Source organism: Anarrhichthys ocellatus, unplaced genomic scaffold, assembly GCF_004355925.1.
Source record: "Anarrhichthys ocellatus isolate YVR2014 unplaced genomic scaffold, GSC_Weel_1.0 scaffold97, whole genome shotgun sequence".
Lineage (NCBI taxonomy): Eukaryota > Metazoa > Chordata > Actinopteri > Perciformes > Anarhichadidae > Anarrhichthys > Anarrhichthys ocellatus.
Window position 1 is genome coordinate 704,819 of NW_022280127.1, and position 17,086 is coordinate 721,904.

The 17,086-nt window shown below is 41.2% G+C and overlaps 1 protein-coding gene across 1 annotated transcript; it reads right to left on the reverse strand.

The window, feature by feature from the left end:
* Positions 1 to 7,209: 7,209 nt before the first annotated feature.
* On the reverse strand, positions 7,210 to 9,280 carry gp1bb (glycoprotein Ib platelet subunit beta). The gene is made up of 2 exons (XM_031875854.1): positions 9,200 to 9,280; positions 7,210 to 8,065 (listed from the first exon to the last, which is right to left on the reverse strand). Exon 2 carries the CDS (start codon positions 8,051 to 8,053, stop codon positions 7,430 to 7,432), a length of 624 nt encoding a protein of 207 aa, XP_031731714.1. The 5' UTR covers positions 8,054 to 8,065; positions 9,200 to 9,280; the 3' UTR covers positions 7,210 to 7,429.
* Positions 9,281 to 17,086: the final 7,806 nt, after the last annotated feature.

Here is a 17,086-nt window from a genome sequence, read left to right on the forward strand (position 1 = left end):
CGAGCTGAGCCTGCAGAGCAGAGCAGCGCATGTAAAGGGTTCTCCACCCATGTGTGAGGAAACACTAGATACGCCGCTGGTGACAGCTTAGCAGGGGCTCAGATATCTTACTGTCTCCATGGCAATACAGTGGGGGCAACAAGAGAGTCAGTGGCTGGAGGTGGAGATGCAGGGAGGATACTGCGAGGTTGGCTGGGTCACCATAACACTGCGCCAACAAACAAGCAGTGACTCAGTGCTGAGGCACTGTAACATCCTGTTACACTTAAGGCAGAAACAGTCTCAATGGAGCCTGGGTGATATGTTGCATTTGATATTCCCGAATTAGGCGTGTGTGTAGTCAGTCCACGCACAATTTTTCGCACAGTTTGGTTTGTAAAATACAAAAAAACGAAATGAACAAACTAAACTGTAAGTTCATATTCTCCAAACATTTTAACCCCTTCAACCCAACCTTTATGCTTCATTTATTCATCAAATCTGTCTGTGTTTTAGTCGGTGAATTCACACAGACACGGGGAGATTTCCAGCACAACCACAGTCTCGTGCTTGTCAATGGCTACATAAATGGACGGATGTGAGACGGTCAAATGTGCTGACCCCGCATTAAGTTAACAGTACGACAGAGAAGCACATCAATTGATGGGGTTTGGTCCAGCGCCGTGTAAAGGAAAGTGCTGGAGCCTGTTGAAAGTAGGCCCATTGTTCATCGTGGTGGGAGGGCAAGGTCATATCAGAGAGTCCGGAGGGAGGAACAAGTCATCTGTGGAAGGAGTCTTGACATATCTGAGACAATACACCGTTTGAAAGGCAATGTCACGCTGAGTGTCCTCGTGTGTTGAGTCTTGGGTTCTTGTCAAGAATTGGATACAATTGATACCACTCTCACACAAAAGAGTGATATTAATTTTCTCAACCAATTTTTTGCAACTAAGCAAATAACTGTATTTCACAAAAGTAGCTATTTCTGATAATATTAGCTGGAAGTGTTGAATAAAAAGCTTGTTAAGACGCATTGACCAAACTGAGATTTTCTTCAGATAGAACAGCTTTGGACTAATGTTGCCCTTCCGATCCAGTGCCCATATGGAACACGGCCGCTCAGAGCCTGTGCCCTCTCGGAAACAGGCCGATTGCTTGGCCCCCAGTAATGCTGCTGGCAGCGGTGTCATTCGGAGTGGGCTTATTGCTGAAGAACAGCTGGTTTGTAACGTTAGTACATCCAGCATCCAAATGACATGAAAGGTACTTTTTGGCACCTGCCTCCGCATCGTTTAACCCAAATCAGACACATGGGAGCCATGGAACTGACTCGGCTCTCTTTAAAAGGTGTGACTGACAGTCGGAAACACTTTCAGTAACACTATTAGGCTGCTGCTGAGACTCAGAGGAAAACATTACTTGTGAAGAAGGAAAAAAAAAACCCACTTCTCGTCATCGCGGTTACGTTTAAGAGACTGTTCCTGTCGGCCGATCACAGCTTCTGCAGCACAACAAAACCAATTGCTCAAATGCAAGAGTTATATGATGTGTATCTTTTTAACATTGAAAAACAAAAGAACCCATAATGCATCAGTGTTGCATAATGAAACAAAGCCAGACAGATTAAGAGGAAGTCCTTCAACTGGAAATTCTATGAGCTCAGGGAAGTTTAATGATGCTTACTGTGGTGGCTTGGGTGTGGAACCGAGAGCTCGGCTAGTTTCAGCTGCAGGCTGGTTCAAACCGGTCTGTCAGGAGGAGAAATCAGTCATGTGGACGAGTTAACTCAGCACTAGGCTATTGTGTATTACAGTATGTACATGGCGGATCACAGAGAAAGCTGCTGAGAAGAATGGGGGAAACACAAAGTAGATCTGTTTTTTGAGCTTTGGCCACTAGATCTCACATGAAACGCATTATAGAATATGTGACAACAACAACATAGAGGAGAAGGGAAGGGGGGGTTGGAGGACAACAAAGGAAATGCAGGAATTAGACCAACAGTCACTCCATTTCTTATAGCATTAAGGAACCACTCAGCATGCAGACACTGCATGACTTATGGAGTCATAGGGTTCATACTGTTGCATTGAAGTACAGGGCCGCTGATTGTCAGTCCATGTTTTGCAGCAGGAAGGAATGCAGTACAGGCATCATCCCCCATGCTCCTGTTTGGGCAGCACCACATGGCGTCAATAAATAACAGCCGTGTGTGTCGGCTGGTGCAGCTCAAGCCTTCATGTTCAAGCTCTGGTGAAAATATGAAGAAAACATCACATATTCTGTTTTGACTCGTGTATTATTATACAGGAATGATTGCACAAAAGATAAGGAATGGAGACAAAACAACTGGAGAACGGCTCAGGGACTTGTCATAAATATGCAGACTTTTAAACATTTGAAGCTAATCCCAAAGGGGGAGATCTGTTGCAGAGATGGGAGGGCTGGTTCACGAGCATGACAGAAGAAAGAACAACAATAACGATGGCTCTCTGCATGCAGCATGTCTGGCTTTACATATTGCAGTATCCCCATGCAAAGGAAACTGCTGTATAGGCAGTTTCATTTGCACTGGATCATAGTGGGGAGGTGCTCGACATGTAGAATAGCCTTTACACCTCATCTTCCACTAAGTTTGTCTTTTCCCTCTTTATTCTTGTCGCTCTGTATTGCCGTGCACAATGCATGTTGGGTTTGTAGAATATTAATATTTATGATTATGCATGTTATAAATGAAGTCACCAAGCTGCAGTGGTGGAAAACTGCATTCAAGTAAATGCACTTATTTAAAGTTACTGTGAGTGAATTCTGAAATACTGTAGTTATGAATCAGTCTTGAATTAATACTGATGCCTCTATGTGACCTTAATAAATCTAGACCACCATCAGCAAGAAGATATATACGTTTTTATAAAGTTATTATTATGCAGGTTTCCCCAGAAACTCCTTCACCTCAGACTCCAGCAGCAAACAGCCCAGACTTTGCTGCAGCCTTCTACCTGCAAGCGGAAGCTCAGCGACGGAGAGTCCAGACCAATAGAATGCCAGTATAGCCATATACTGTATATAGTATACCAATGAAATGATCAGAGTGCATTCGTTTTACTCAGAGAGTCCATGGCAGGCACAACCAGGTCCATCCACTGCCCACCAAGGCTTTCATATTTTGCCTACTACCCTTGCTTTCTTTTGGAATTCGGAACTTTTGGAATAAAATGATAGTTTGCATTTTTTACTATAATAACTACACCAGCAAATATAACTGGAACCAAACTTTTTATTTCCTCCCATAGCTGACAGTATCCTCAAACCTAAATCTATCTAGTGCTCTGATAGTGCCATGTTGTTATTAATGAATGATGAATTATCCTTTGTTTTATCCCAACATGTTCCCGTCACTGCGACAATTAGACTGAGATTTGTAGTCGAGTTAGGCTCCTTAGATCGATTTAGTGAACAGTCGAGTACTAGGGGTCACCCCTTGATCAATAATTGGATCTCAATTCATCTCTAAGTGAGATCAAATGTCTTTAGAATTAAGACTGAGACAGTAGATCTGTTCGACCTGAAGCTGGATTTGACCCTGTTCCACAGCAGTGATGGGTTATGGATCTCTGCCTGCAGGGGAATTGGAAAATCAGCGGTCTGATCATCAAGGTCAGACCAGCAGCGTGGAACAGACTGCAACTGTCCCTGGCAGGACTCCATCAGCCTCATAACTTACATCGTTGTGTTTTGTGTGTAGTCAATAGAGTCACATTTTTCCACAGACGCTCTGTCACGCAGGCCAGTTGTCTTTCCAATGCCCCGCCATCCAGCAGCAGCATCAGCATCTCTACAGGCCACGTAGTCTACTTTTGGGTTGAAAGATATGTTATCTCCAGCGTCAAACTATTTCTTACATGACTTGAAGACTCCTGATGAGAGCACATGAGTTGTGGTGATAGACCTGGTGTGTGACAGCCCACTACAGGCAGCTCAGGCTCACTGCAGATTGGGTGGATTTTTTGAAATGACCAGAGTGCTCTCTGCTGGTGATGTTGTGAAGTGATGGGCCTTTTCCTGCAGCATCTCTGCTCATTCCAGATGAACTGTGCCTCATCTGGAAAGTGCACGAAACTAGGTGGCAGCAGCAGAGGGCTGATTACACAAAGCTGCGGTCAAGTCGGACAGTGTCCAGCAGCCTTCAAAGAATGTACAAGACGTCAAAGAAATATTAGCAAACTGTTGCAAACGCAGGCTACCGGTAGTAGTAGCCGACCACATTCAGATGTATTATTTGCAGATTTGTGTATACGATATACTGTATACTATTAATGTCATGGGGGCCAATTTCTACCGTGGGGAACAAGTCTTGGACTCCTTTGCAATCAAGTGTGTGTGCCCCAGTAGTCAAAGTTGGTTTCTATTGACACTCAGGTGTTTGTTTCTTTAAAGTATGTTAAATTGAGTGTGGTTGGTAACAGCCTTGATATAAGACTGGAATATCAGACGGGAATCAAAAATCCCTCCATGCTTTTTGATGATCAAGCTTTTTAAAAAGACCAACATCAATGTTGAAACTCAAGTTCTACTCAAGATCCATATTCCAAAATTCAGCTGGACCAAAAACTAATGCTAATGCTAATGCTACAACTACTACTACCACTACTGCTGCTATAGGCTAATACTAATACTAGTAATGTTACCACTAGGCTAGCCTACTGTATTTTGACTACTTAAGATAATGTGTGTTCAAAATAGCAATATTAATCTTGTACAAGTACTAATAACTTAAACTTGAAACATGCATATCTCATATTTTAACATTTTAAAAGATACATTAATTAAAATTAGATTAATTCTATTTGTATTTAATTTGAATATATTATTGATATGATATAAATAGCTAACACAGACACATTTTACATTAGAAAAGACAGAACATTGGTTATAAAATGCATATTAATACATAAGAAAGCATGGCAGTCAACATGCAACATTGTTTAGAGAGTGTGGATGATAACGTTAGCACAACTTATTAATGAATTAATCATTTAGAATTTAGGATGATAAAAACTAATTAAAATGTGTTCCATTTGGTACCTTATTATTAAGACAACATCAATACACAATGTCCGCACTGTATCAAGGAGGGGAGGGAGGAACACACTTCTCCTGACTTCTGTGGTCTCCTTTTCATCTCTGCCCATCCCCCACCCCTCACCGTCACAGAGAGTCAGATGTTGACCGTCAGTAGAAACACGTGAATGCTGCAGCACACAAGCAGCTTAGAGCGTCAGGGTTAAAGCAAAAATGGGAGCAGAGGATGGACCCAAACGCAGAGAGACACATGGGAACAGAGGGATGATCAACAGGAATTTTAATAATGTTCAAAACAAAACTTGGATCAGGTAAATTAGGAAAAACGCACAAGGGATACACATTAAAGTATAAAAATATAATGCAATTTAAAAAATTTAAACAATTGCCAGATATCAAATATCACATAACACACTTAGATATTCATGAAGTTCTTCAGCCGTAACCATTTCTCATTCAGTCTTCAGTTACAATCATTTTTTATTTTTGTTTCTAGTAGTTTGTTTTTCACCACACAGCAATGACCATTATATTTTTAAACTTTAAAATATCCTGCTAAGTACATAAAAGGGTTCTCATCAAAATACTGTCAATGAAATGAATAGAATCCAGAAATCTTCTTCTCAAATAGCAACAGATTATTTCTAATCTTTCTTTGCATTTCGTCTGTTCTACGGTGGTAAACGGTGGTATATGATGCTCTACGGACAAACAGATGGCTGACAAATTAAAGAAAATAACAACATAACGTGTCTTAGTCAGGTGTTGGGCTATTTCAAGTCTCCCATAGGTGCTCAGTTGGAATTAATTCACATTATTTTCATACTTATTGAACCATTCCACTTGTTTCCTGCATGGAAGCATCTGCAACTCATATATTCAAGGTTTTTCATAGGACCCGAGAGCCCCCCACAGGGGGCTGTTTTAGAGTGTGCAGCATTCAGCGTGTCGTAGAAAGCATTTTTCATAAAGAAATATGATTATTGCTCGGACTTTTCCCGTTAATTCGATATTTAATATGTCTGGAGCAATACCAGCCATTGTAAACACTGCAAACACAATTATACATGAACTAATATCATATCTGGAAGATATCTAGAAGATTTGCCACAATTTTGGCCAAAAATCGACGACCTATGCTCACTCTATGGCTCTCTCATCACGGAGCAGGATCGCACATGGCGGATGAACACATGCAGGGGGGGCACGATTCGACCCGGAAACGCACAGCGGCGTCCAAATTACTCTCTTTCAAACCGTTCAAAAGTTATGGGTATGCATGCCAACATCAGCCGCAGGTCACGAGAAAAAAAATTGGGTAAAAAACTTACGTTTTGACGGTTTTGGCGATGAAAAACGGATTTATTCGAGCCGATTTTTGCACGGCTCTGCCCGCCATGTTCTGCTGCATGTCTGTGAGTGAGATCAATGCGCTGGCGGAATGAATCACAAAATGGCAGACGATTCTGTGGGGTGGAGCAATCCATGTCGAGAGGGGGGTTCGCCCAGCATTTTGCGATTTTTAGTCAGTAAACAGACCCGGATACGATCAAACACCCCTGCATGGCTCCCGTTGGACTATCCCGCATCTAAAAATGTCTCACACGAGTAAATCGGCCTTACCAGGGTCACATAGACACACATTATGAGCCATTTATTGTTATGAATGACAGATATGACACATCATAACTGCTCAAAATTATTCAAAATGGTGTCAAACTGATTTATTAGGATTATTGAACACTCTTAGTGATAAGAAAAGTGAATATTTAGTTATATAGTACATCAAATTAGTATACAGCAATGCAACAGCTGGTTCCGAAAATCAAAATTTAGATTTTTATGACCATTTATGCTGGCCTGCTTCACTCAATCGAAGTAAAATATGTTGTGGGGACATGTAAAACGTGTTGTTCTATGACTGTGGCGTGGTTTTAGGCTTACAGCTGCATTATTTAAAAAAAAAAATGTTCAATACAAGTGCTTTTTTTCAGGCGAACCTAAAAAATTTTCAATTTGAGCTGTGCCATAAGTGTATCAGTTATTAACCAGTAACATATACACAATATTTACACAATTCAACACATCTCACAAGTGTTACCAGTATTCTAGCATCAAAATTATTAAAATAGACCTTGTAGTTAGAGCTCGGGACTCTCTTGAGTATGGCTATGCAATTTTCGAGCAGAGGCCTAAAAATAGGGCTAGGGTCCTATGAGTTAATTTGTCACCTGCTTGTGCATAAAAATTAACTTTGGTGTTATAGTCTGACACACAGAAGCATGTGAGAGACATTTACTCTCTGGTGAGCAAATGATAAACTTCTTCTCCTTCTTTTGTATCAATCCCACATCACAGCTGCATCTCAGATGCTGCTGCCCTTTAAAGGCGCGTACTCGTTCTCCCTCGGACTCTCCCCGGCTGTGAAGCTCTCCTCCGTGGTCCTCTTCGCCTCTTTGGAAAGCCTCTCGAACCTCCTCAGGAACACGATGAGAGCCACCAGCAGAGCCGCCTGCACCAGTACAAACACAAAGAGACACACCTGCGAGGCCAGAGCCAGGTCACAGTACCAGTAGTGGCAGGACTCCAGGACCTCCTTCTCCATTAAATACACCAGCAGTCGCCCTCTCAGGCCGGGAGGGGAGCTGCAGTTGACGCCCAGGTGTGATGTGAGGGTGGCGGGCTGACGGAGCAGCCAGGATCGCAGGTAGAGGATGCCGCAGTCACACTGCCAGGGGTTACCTTGAAGGGAGACGGAGCCGAGGGAGGTCAGATCATCCAGGAGCCCATTGGGGAGGCTGGTCAGACGGTTATCGTGGAGACGGAGGGAGGTGGTCCCAGCAGGAAAACTGGTGGGCAGCGAGGAGGAGGTGAGAAACCTGCTGCTGCAATCCACCTCACTGTCATGACAGGAGCAAAGGGGGGGGCATGCTGATGACCTTTGACCTCCAAACAAGGGGAGCAGGCACAGGAGCAGAAGTCCTTTCATGGTTACTGATCACTGCAGAGGAGGGGAGAGGAGAGGAGAGGAGGGCAGAGGAGGGGAGAGGAGAGTCAGTTGTTCATGATATGTCCCCTTTAATACGATGTCGAGGTACTTTGAACTGTACTTTAGTATTTCCATTTTCTGCCACTTTATACTTCTAAAATTCCGAGGTATATATTGTACTTTTTACTCAACTATATTAATTAGTTACTTTGCAAACTCAAATGAATTATACAAAGTACTTTTACCAAAGTAACATTTTGTATGCTGAACTTCTACTTCTACAAAAGTATTTCTTCATTGTAGTATTACAACTTGAACTGAAATAAATGATCTGAGCACTCCTTCCTTTAGCGCTGCAATGATCACTTTTGGGGGCCACGCAATCGGCCCTCACTAGCTGTTACACGATAGGAATGAACAAGAGTACCGCAAAAATCATTATCTATATAATAGTATTATCTTCATGAAACTTACTTTCATGTGAGGCTGTAAGTTGTGGTGTTGTTGGACTGTGCAGGTTTTTAAATGGTTTCAAATGTGCATCTACATTACCTGATCAAACCAATATAAACTCATTTTTGCTGACTTTCAGACGCATTTTATGAAATTAAATATACATGTGATGTTCTTCTGAGTAATCTAAAGTTAGTTCACCGATAGTTGAGTATCAAACACGTACACGATACGATTTACTAAAGTAGCAGTTCCAAAACATGTGCTAACGTATATCGACGCGATGTGTTCATATCAAAACATGTAGCATTCTTTTGGATGTTTCGTTCCTCCAGTGCACTGACGGCAATACAAACGGATGAACGTCCAGCCACATTTGTCCAACTTGAGGTCAGGACGATGCAGTCTGTGGCCGAGGCCTCGTGTGAGGCTTGATGAGCAGACGGAGGCACAAAGCACTGATACGTCACAGAGATTTTAGTTTGATTCTTGGAAAACAAGTTAGAAATGTATCTTTTACAAGATCCTTCCTGGCTCTTACAAACAGAATAGAGTCATTCTGACAAACTGAACTTCACCGACTTGACAGCTTTCTGTGATATGTTAAGAGCAATACACTGAGTGATGTGTCAGGAAGACCTGTTTTAATGTCATTCATGTTAAAGACAGCTACAGAACTAAAGAGTCATTTACCTTCAGTGCTGCGTGTCTTCAGGAGAGAACTGTGTCTCTACGGTCGCTCTGAGAGGCCGAGTGTGTGTGTGTTACTACCAGCTGGCACTCACTGATAAAGACCACTGACCAATAGGAACACACACACACGTACAGTACAACACACACGCACGGACGTCTAACAGGACATGAGACGTATCGCAGGAACTCGTTATCTTATGGGTGTTGGGATCTGACTATATGGCTTCGACATGTGCTGTGGAACAAAGAGAGTCAGGCCTTCCCTTTTGCAAGCAAAGGTTTCATCCTGATTGTAGTTTGATGAGCACCAAACCCCCCAGCTCTGAAGAAATTCACATTAGGGTGTGAGTTTCCTCCCCCCAAAAACTACGTGTTCCTGAAGTTACCTGAAAGCAGCGCTGCAATCTAATTGGCCAAGGGCCAAGACACCCCAGGACCCCTGTGGTTCAGCCACTGTTCTACAAAACTACCTGCAACCCCCACCTCAATGCTTTTTCCCTTCGACCTCCGTCGAGCTAGGGAGCACACCAACGTTGTTTCCCTTTTCAACCAAATCCTAGGTCTAACAGTTTATATTCGCTGGCCGAATTCACCAAACTGTCTATTTTATCTTTGTTGGTATCCACGAAGCGAACCCCTTTTTAGTCCTGCAGAAGTGAAGAAGCAAGACTTCTTCAGAGAGAGAGAGAGAGAGAACTTCCACTCTCCACCAAGCGCCTCGTCTGCTCTGGCCATAAGGACGCAAAAATCCCTTATCCAGACGACAGCGATTCTCTCCTACCGAGAGAACACCTCCCGCGGCCCGCAGCCCGAGCCCACGGAAGCTCAGAAGAATCCCCCCCTCAACCAACACGATCGCATCGTACCGTAAGGCGAAATAGAGTCTGGGCAGAGTTAGAGAGAGTTAATTTGTGTTTATTTTATCTTGTTTGTGTGCTTAAAGTACTGTTCATTTTTATAACGTGGTGTATGCTTTATGATCACCAACATTGGTGATCCCTGAAATTGCTAGTGTTGTGTAGAAGTTACGTGTATTCCATGCTACTGTGATTCGTGTCGAGACAGCCGCAGTGAGGTCGGGGACTGCGTCTCAGGTCAGAGGTCGGAACCGCGTCTGTGACAAAGAGCCCGGTTCTTGCAGTTTACCGAACTCCGAACTCCTTCATTATAATGATGTTCTACTGCAGGAAGCGCTCTGAAAGAACCGTTTGGAACTTAGAGGTAAAATAGTGTTCAATGAGTTAGTTATTATTATCTTTAAGTAATTACTGGTGTAACCTAGAGAGCCTTCTAGTCAGATTACAGCAGCTAACACAGGAACACATTCAACATGTGCAGGGTAAAGTTTACGATGATAAATTATATTTATGAATATTTACATGGGTTTAAATGGAGAAGTTCTTTTAAGGGCATTTTTCTATTTTCCCTGTAATTAGCATAAAATATGTTATTTCTTAGATTATTGGGAAAATCTGTAATATAAAGTGTATTTAAAGTTAAGATCATGCAGCAAAGAAGAAAACACGTCCTTCATCGTGATACATTCAGATGGTTCTACTCAAGTACTGCACTGTCCAATTTTGAGGTACTTGTACTTTCCTGTATTTCCATTTATACATTTTAGACGCAAACATTGCACTTGTTACTCCAGAGCATTTATTTGATTCCCTAAGTACTGGTTACTTTGTAGATTCTGACTAATAACACAAAATAAAATAATAACTTATAATGTATTATTATAGGTTAAGCGTATTGATCCCCACGGCAGGATATTAAGTACAGTATTCAAAATGAGCTCTACTTTTACCAGCTTCAACATTAAAGCTTTAATGCATCAATGATTATAATATCATAATATAATATGTGGCATTGTGCATAATGAGTACTTTTGGTACTTTAAGTATATTTTGATGCTTCTACTTTTGCACTATAGGTAACATTTTCAGAGCAGGACTTTTTCTTCAGTATTTCTGTAGTATTGCTACTTTTACAGAAGTACAATATCGGAGTACTTCTTCCTGCACAAACTGTGTGAGTCAAAGTCCCGGCACATAAACACATACGTGTCTCATTCATTCTGATGTGACGTCTGCTCTGACTGGCAGTGTGCAGAGGAAGGATGGCTGCAGGAGATAGACGTGACTCAGCAGATGGCTCCAGCTCTGAGCGCTGCCACTCACACTCTGACAGCCGTGTGTGACGGAGGCGCTGAGCTCACTGGACCTCAATGTGCTTTAATTAACTCTGTAACACTCAGAGAGAAACGATGCAGGATAATAAGGACTGCGGGGAAATATTTCTCTTATTATTAGATGTATCCCATCTATTACTTATTACTGTGTTAAAGTCTCCTGCACATATTAGTGTGCCTTGTCATTCTGAGGAAATCAGCTCACGTATTTTTCTCATACTATATGATCACTTTGTGGGGGTCAATAAACACAGATAAGGTCAATTTGTTTTCAATCAACACATATCTGCCTTCACTGTCCCTGATCTCCCTAACCAAGTCAAAGTTATTTGAATTATGTAATAATATAGCGACTTCTCTTTTTCTGGTTTTCAATGAGCTATAAAATGTGTTCTTGTATCCAATTTCTTTTAATTTTTCATGTTAATTTTGGGATAAATGCGTTTCCTATAGAAATATAATTTGGTGGTTTTCCCTTCTCATTTTTGACATTACGCTGCTTCTCTTAACTGGATTATTTAAGCCATTCACGTTCCAGGATGCTACCTTGAAGTTACTGTATCCCATAACATCAATATGTATGTGTTGGCAACATAGACACGTGCGTTGTAACAATAACGAATAACAAAAGCATTAATAACAAATAAAAAATGCACCTCCTGCCCTGTCATCTTCATCAAGCTATTCTGCTGGTGGAGAATTAATCCTACTTCAAGTAGGGGCTCCCTCTCTGCAAAAAAACAAAGTCTCTGTTCCCTCTTGAGCCAATCAGTCACCAAGGCAAGGCAAGTTTATTTGTATAGCACATTTCAACAACAAGGCAATTCAAAGTGCTTCACATAAAACCATTAAAAGCATCAAAACATAAGGAGATTTAATTAGACCTCTCCCGGTCATTTGTGCTCCATTCATATGTCGAGGAGGCCCGAAAACAAGCAACGAGTTAAAAAAAATAAAAGCGGGGAGAGTAGGGATCGGGAATAATAAGATTATGTGTGTGTATGTATGTCTTTGGACAGTCCTCTGTCACTGTGTGGTTTGGATCGGACACAGGACAGAAACAGACTACAGCGGACTGTCAGGTCTGCAGAGAGGATCATTGGTGCCAGCCTGCCGTCCATCCTGGACTTGTCCACCTCCAGAGTCAGGAAACGGGCTGGAAAGATCACTGCAGACCCTTTACACCCTGGACACGACCTGTTCAACTCCTCCCCTCTGGAGGGCGCTACATAGCTCTGTACGCCAAAACCACCAGACACAGGAACAACTTATTTCCACTGACCGTCACTCTGATGAACAATTAATCAGACATATTGCACTACTACCACCACTTGCACTATCACCTCAATTGCCATTGTTGTTTATAGGTTTATGTTAAAATATATATATACACTTGTTTGGGTATATATATTTATACTTATATTGTACATAGTTGTTAAATGTTTATACCTACATCTTTTTTCTGTTGCCCTAGTTTTATTTTTTATATATTTTGTTCGTGTTTATTGTAAACTTGTGTATGTACATTGAGAGCGAAGTGGAAACCGGAGTCAAATTATATGTATGCGAGGAATAATCTTCCAAACCCTCATTAATGGCAATATTATTAAACACAAACAGATATGCTTTCTCAGTCCCCGGTCTTTGTGCTCCAGTGAGCGCCTTGTGGGAGTTTCTGGTCCCAGCTGCTGTCGATCTGCCTCTGTGGCAGGTCCAGGGAGTATCCTCTCCTCCTCATGTCCTCGGCTGCTTCTGCAGTGTTGCCAACTCCTCAGCAAGGAAAGTAGCTATTGGCTGTCCTAAAAGTCGCTAGAAGTCGCTAAATGACATCATCGCCTAATTTGCATAATTGTAATGAGCACTGTAGGAGAGAGGCGGGAACAGCGGCGGCTTTGCGCATGCGCGATTCATTTGCAGTCTGGACACGGAGAGTGTGGGTCTCCTCTTTCTGCAGCTGGGACTGCTGCGCGAGGGGCTACTGTGAGACTAACTGCCTTTGAGTGCTTTGGGGCGGCGGAGGGGCTCACGGCAGCTCCCGCTGCTCCTTTACAGCAGCTCCCACGTGCCGAACGGTACGTGCTTTCACGTCAGAGTCAAAACACCAGAAAGGTCTCCAACAACACCAGAAAAAGTAGCTAAATTTGACGCTAGTAGCTTTTGACAAAAAAAGTCGCCATGAGGGTTTGGAAAGTCGCCAGATTTAGCGAGAAAGTCGCCAAGTTGGCAACACTGGCTCTGTGGCATTGTTACAGATGCTTAAGGCAGTAAAGCAGAGCGTCCTTCAACTCGGACTTGACGGTCTCCGTTTCCTCAACTCGTTGCTCTGCTTCTGCTAATCGTGCACCATGGTTGCGGACATCTGCAGCAACATTTTGTAGTTTTTGGTTTATCTCCGTCTTAAAGTTTAATTCCTGTTTAATGTCATTTTAAAATCATTTTTCAAGTCCTTTAGTTCCTGTTTGAGTTCGGTTTTCAAGCTTGTATGTCTTTGCACAGGTTTTGGATAATAACATGTCCAAATAAAGCATCTCAAGATTCTGAAAACATATTTTCATCTATATGTATTTTTTCGACAACGTGAGCCTTTGACAATAGAAAGCTAAAATGACACATTTCAACCAGAGGCAGAAAGAGTCTGTGTTTTCAAACCTGACATAGAAAAGTTGAATTTCTTCATGTGATCATTATTATTATGTCAATAAAAAGAGTTTATCGTGAGCATGTGTAATAAGTATTACTGCAGACTACAGCCCAACCAATTTGTACTATTATCAACCAATAGCTGAGCACGAACATATCAGTATGAACAATACAGTAATATGTTTGTAGTAGTTTGTTTTCCACCACACAGCAATGACCATTATATTTTTCAATTGTAAAATATCCTGTTAAATACATATATTTTCACAATTTAAAGGTTTTCATCAAAATACTGTCAATGAAATGAATAGAATCCAGTATGTTGTTACAGGAAATGTTCTTCTCAAATAACGACGATGGAATCAGCCTCAAACATACGTCATTTTTTAGTGCAGATTATTTCGAATCTTTCTTTTCATTTCGTCTGTTCTACGGTGGTAAACGGTGGTATATGATGGTCTACGGACACACAGATGGCTGACAAATTAAAGAAAATAACAACATAACGTTTTGTGTTTCTTCTTTTATATTTATTTTAAATGTAAAGCGATTTGAGTTTCAGCTGTTTATCTAAAGCTGTCTCTGGCTGTTCACTGGCAACAAACAGAAGTGATTAATTTCTCCGATTGTCAACTATCCTGAGATGACACAATATTACACCCTGAAGTGTAAACAATGATGAATTTTGGCTCCATCTGGTGGCAGAGTCATACATGGACACGCCCATCCCGCAATAGTAGAAGAATGAGGAAAATATGAAGGAAGAGGAAAAGGGAGAATACGGAAATATGACTGATGTATAAAGTAATAAAAAAAGGTAAATAAATAAAAAATGTAAATGAGCATAAGTTAAATTTATATTGAAAATATTAATGCAAAATTTTAAGTCAATATCAAATATGCAAACATTAATTTCATGTTGGCAGACTTTAATGAAACGCCATCTCTGAATGTAAATGTACACTTTAATTTACTATTATATCTTAAAACAAACACCATAAAACAGATTGAATATATTCACAAACAGAAAAATATCTGCCTCTCTACAAAGAACTCATGAAGGGCAGCAGATCGTCTGAACTTCAAACTGCATAACAGCTCACTGTGTTCTACCATTTAGTGACTGCACATTTATATTGGTCATTGTGCAGTCACACTGTGTTAACATGGTTCACTCTGAGTTGGCTCAACATGATGTGTTCATGCTCAGTATGGACGCATCAGGTGCTGCATGTCCTGAAAGACACTTTCTTATTTTGATTTTACACTCGTCCTGTGCGAGACAGATCAATACATTGTGAACATGAGTTAACATATTGTCAGCAGAAGATACAGTATCTTCTTCTCTGTTTCTTTATGACAGTTTTCAGGCAATGGAAAATGATAAGCTTCATGAAAAAACACCCAGAGAAACAAAGAAGGGACAACTTGTATAATTGATTTGGCTAATTGTTAAAATATATAAATATATACCAGAGTATGATATACAGGCTACAGACACATGAGTCAGTACTATCCATGGAATCAGAATAATAAGCAGAACTTGACTCGAGTTGACCTGCAAAAAAACCTGATGGCTGGAAAGCTGAACTCTGCCGTGAACGCATCTGGAAAAAAAAATAGAACCTGTTGGGTTTTTGCATTTTCATCCTCTCTCAGTGTTCAGAAATGATGCACACGATCAAATCACTGTGACCACTGCTCCTCTTTGTCACTGCAGCTTTTCTGAGTCTGGCAAATGTAATTCATTTAGCAGTTTTTTAAAACTGGTGCAGCAAAATTCACTCAGCAAATACGTGACGACAGCTGACAAAACCTGCTGATTCATCATCCCACTTAAGATGAGCAGTCTTTGTGACACACTGTGAGATTCTGGTGTTTCACTTTATCTACACACTGTACAGTACATACATATCTGTTCATGGTAATGATCATGCTAATGAGCAGATCTCCAGGTATGATCGAAACATTTCATGTATTTATGCTGTTTTAAAGAAGAAGAGCCCCCAAAGCCAACGTGTTCTTTTTTAGAGGCAGACCAAGTGAAATTCAGTCCAGGAGAATGTTTCCTGAAGACAAACTCTGCTGCACATCTCAACTCATCTTAAGGAGCAGGCATTTGATAAAATACTGCACGACCACTGCAACAGCAGCATTTGTAAGCCTCTACATTATCAACCAGTGTAATCTTACCATGTGTTTGTATACAGTTGGCCTATATGTTGATGGATTCATTGTTTGTAGGAAGTCTCTCAAAACAATTTCTTTACTTGTCACTTCCCAAATCCTCTGCTGAGCTTACTAAAATTCTTAAGTTAGCCTGAAACGGTTTCTGTGTCTTGTTAGCTTCTTTGTCATTGGTACTGTTGTATGCCTTCTATGGGTACATCCCAAGTCTCTTAAAATTGCATCCCCGTTTCCCTCACTTGGGTCGTTTCCTTGCATCTTAGTCCCTCCCACCATGGATGCATGGAGGAAACCATGGGAGGAGAGAGGAACGAGGAAATATGTTTTAAGAGACATGGGACGTCCTTTCCTCAGTTGCGTCACGTGAAGCGACGTCTCTTTCTGATGACGATGCTGATGATCACAGCTGGATCAGCTGTCAGTCGGCTTTAACAGCTGGAGAGACTTTTGATAAGTTAGTGTCTGTTCACATGATCACTGTACTTAATAACAGTAACTAATAACACTAATAACTAATAAAGACACAGTAATCACCACTGTAGAGGTGTTTCTCTCTGTAGTCTGTTAACAAACTGTGTCCTGTGTTCTGTTTATAAGCACAGGATCCATTTCTACCGGCGGAATGCGATTGTCTTATTTATGAATTATTTGCGTCTGTATGTTTTGAAATTCAGATTGTGACATCGATATTAAATAACCCAGAATATGATTATTGTTTCTCTTAAATGATAAAACTCATCAAACCCGACAATCAGGAATGATCAACCTCACGTGACTGAATGAAATGATGATACATGATGTAAAAAGTGTTTCGTCTCTCAGCTCTCTCTCTCTCTCTCTCTCTCTCTCTCTATAAAGTGTTTCGTCTC

Bases quoted from the DNA above. Each gene is read 5' to 3' on its own strand.
- gp1bb (XM_031875854.1), bottom strand. From the start codon at position 8,053: ATGAAAGGACTTCTGCTCCTGTGCCTGCTCCCCTTGTTTGGAGGTCAA.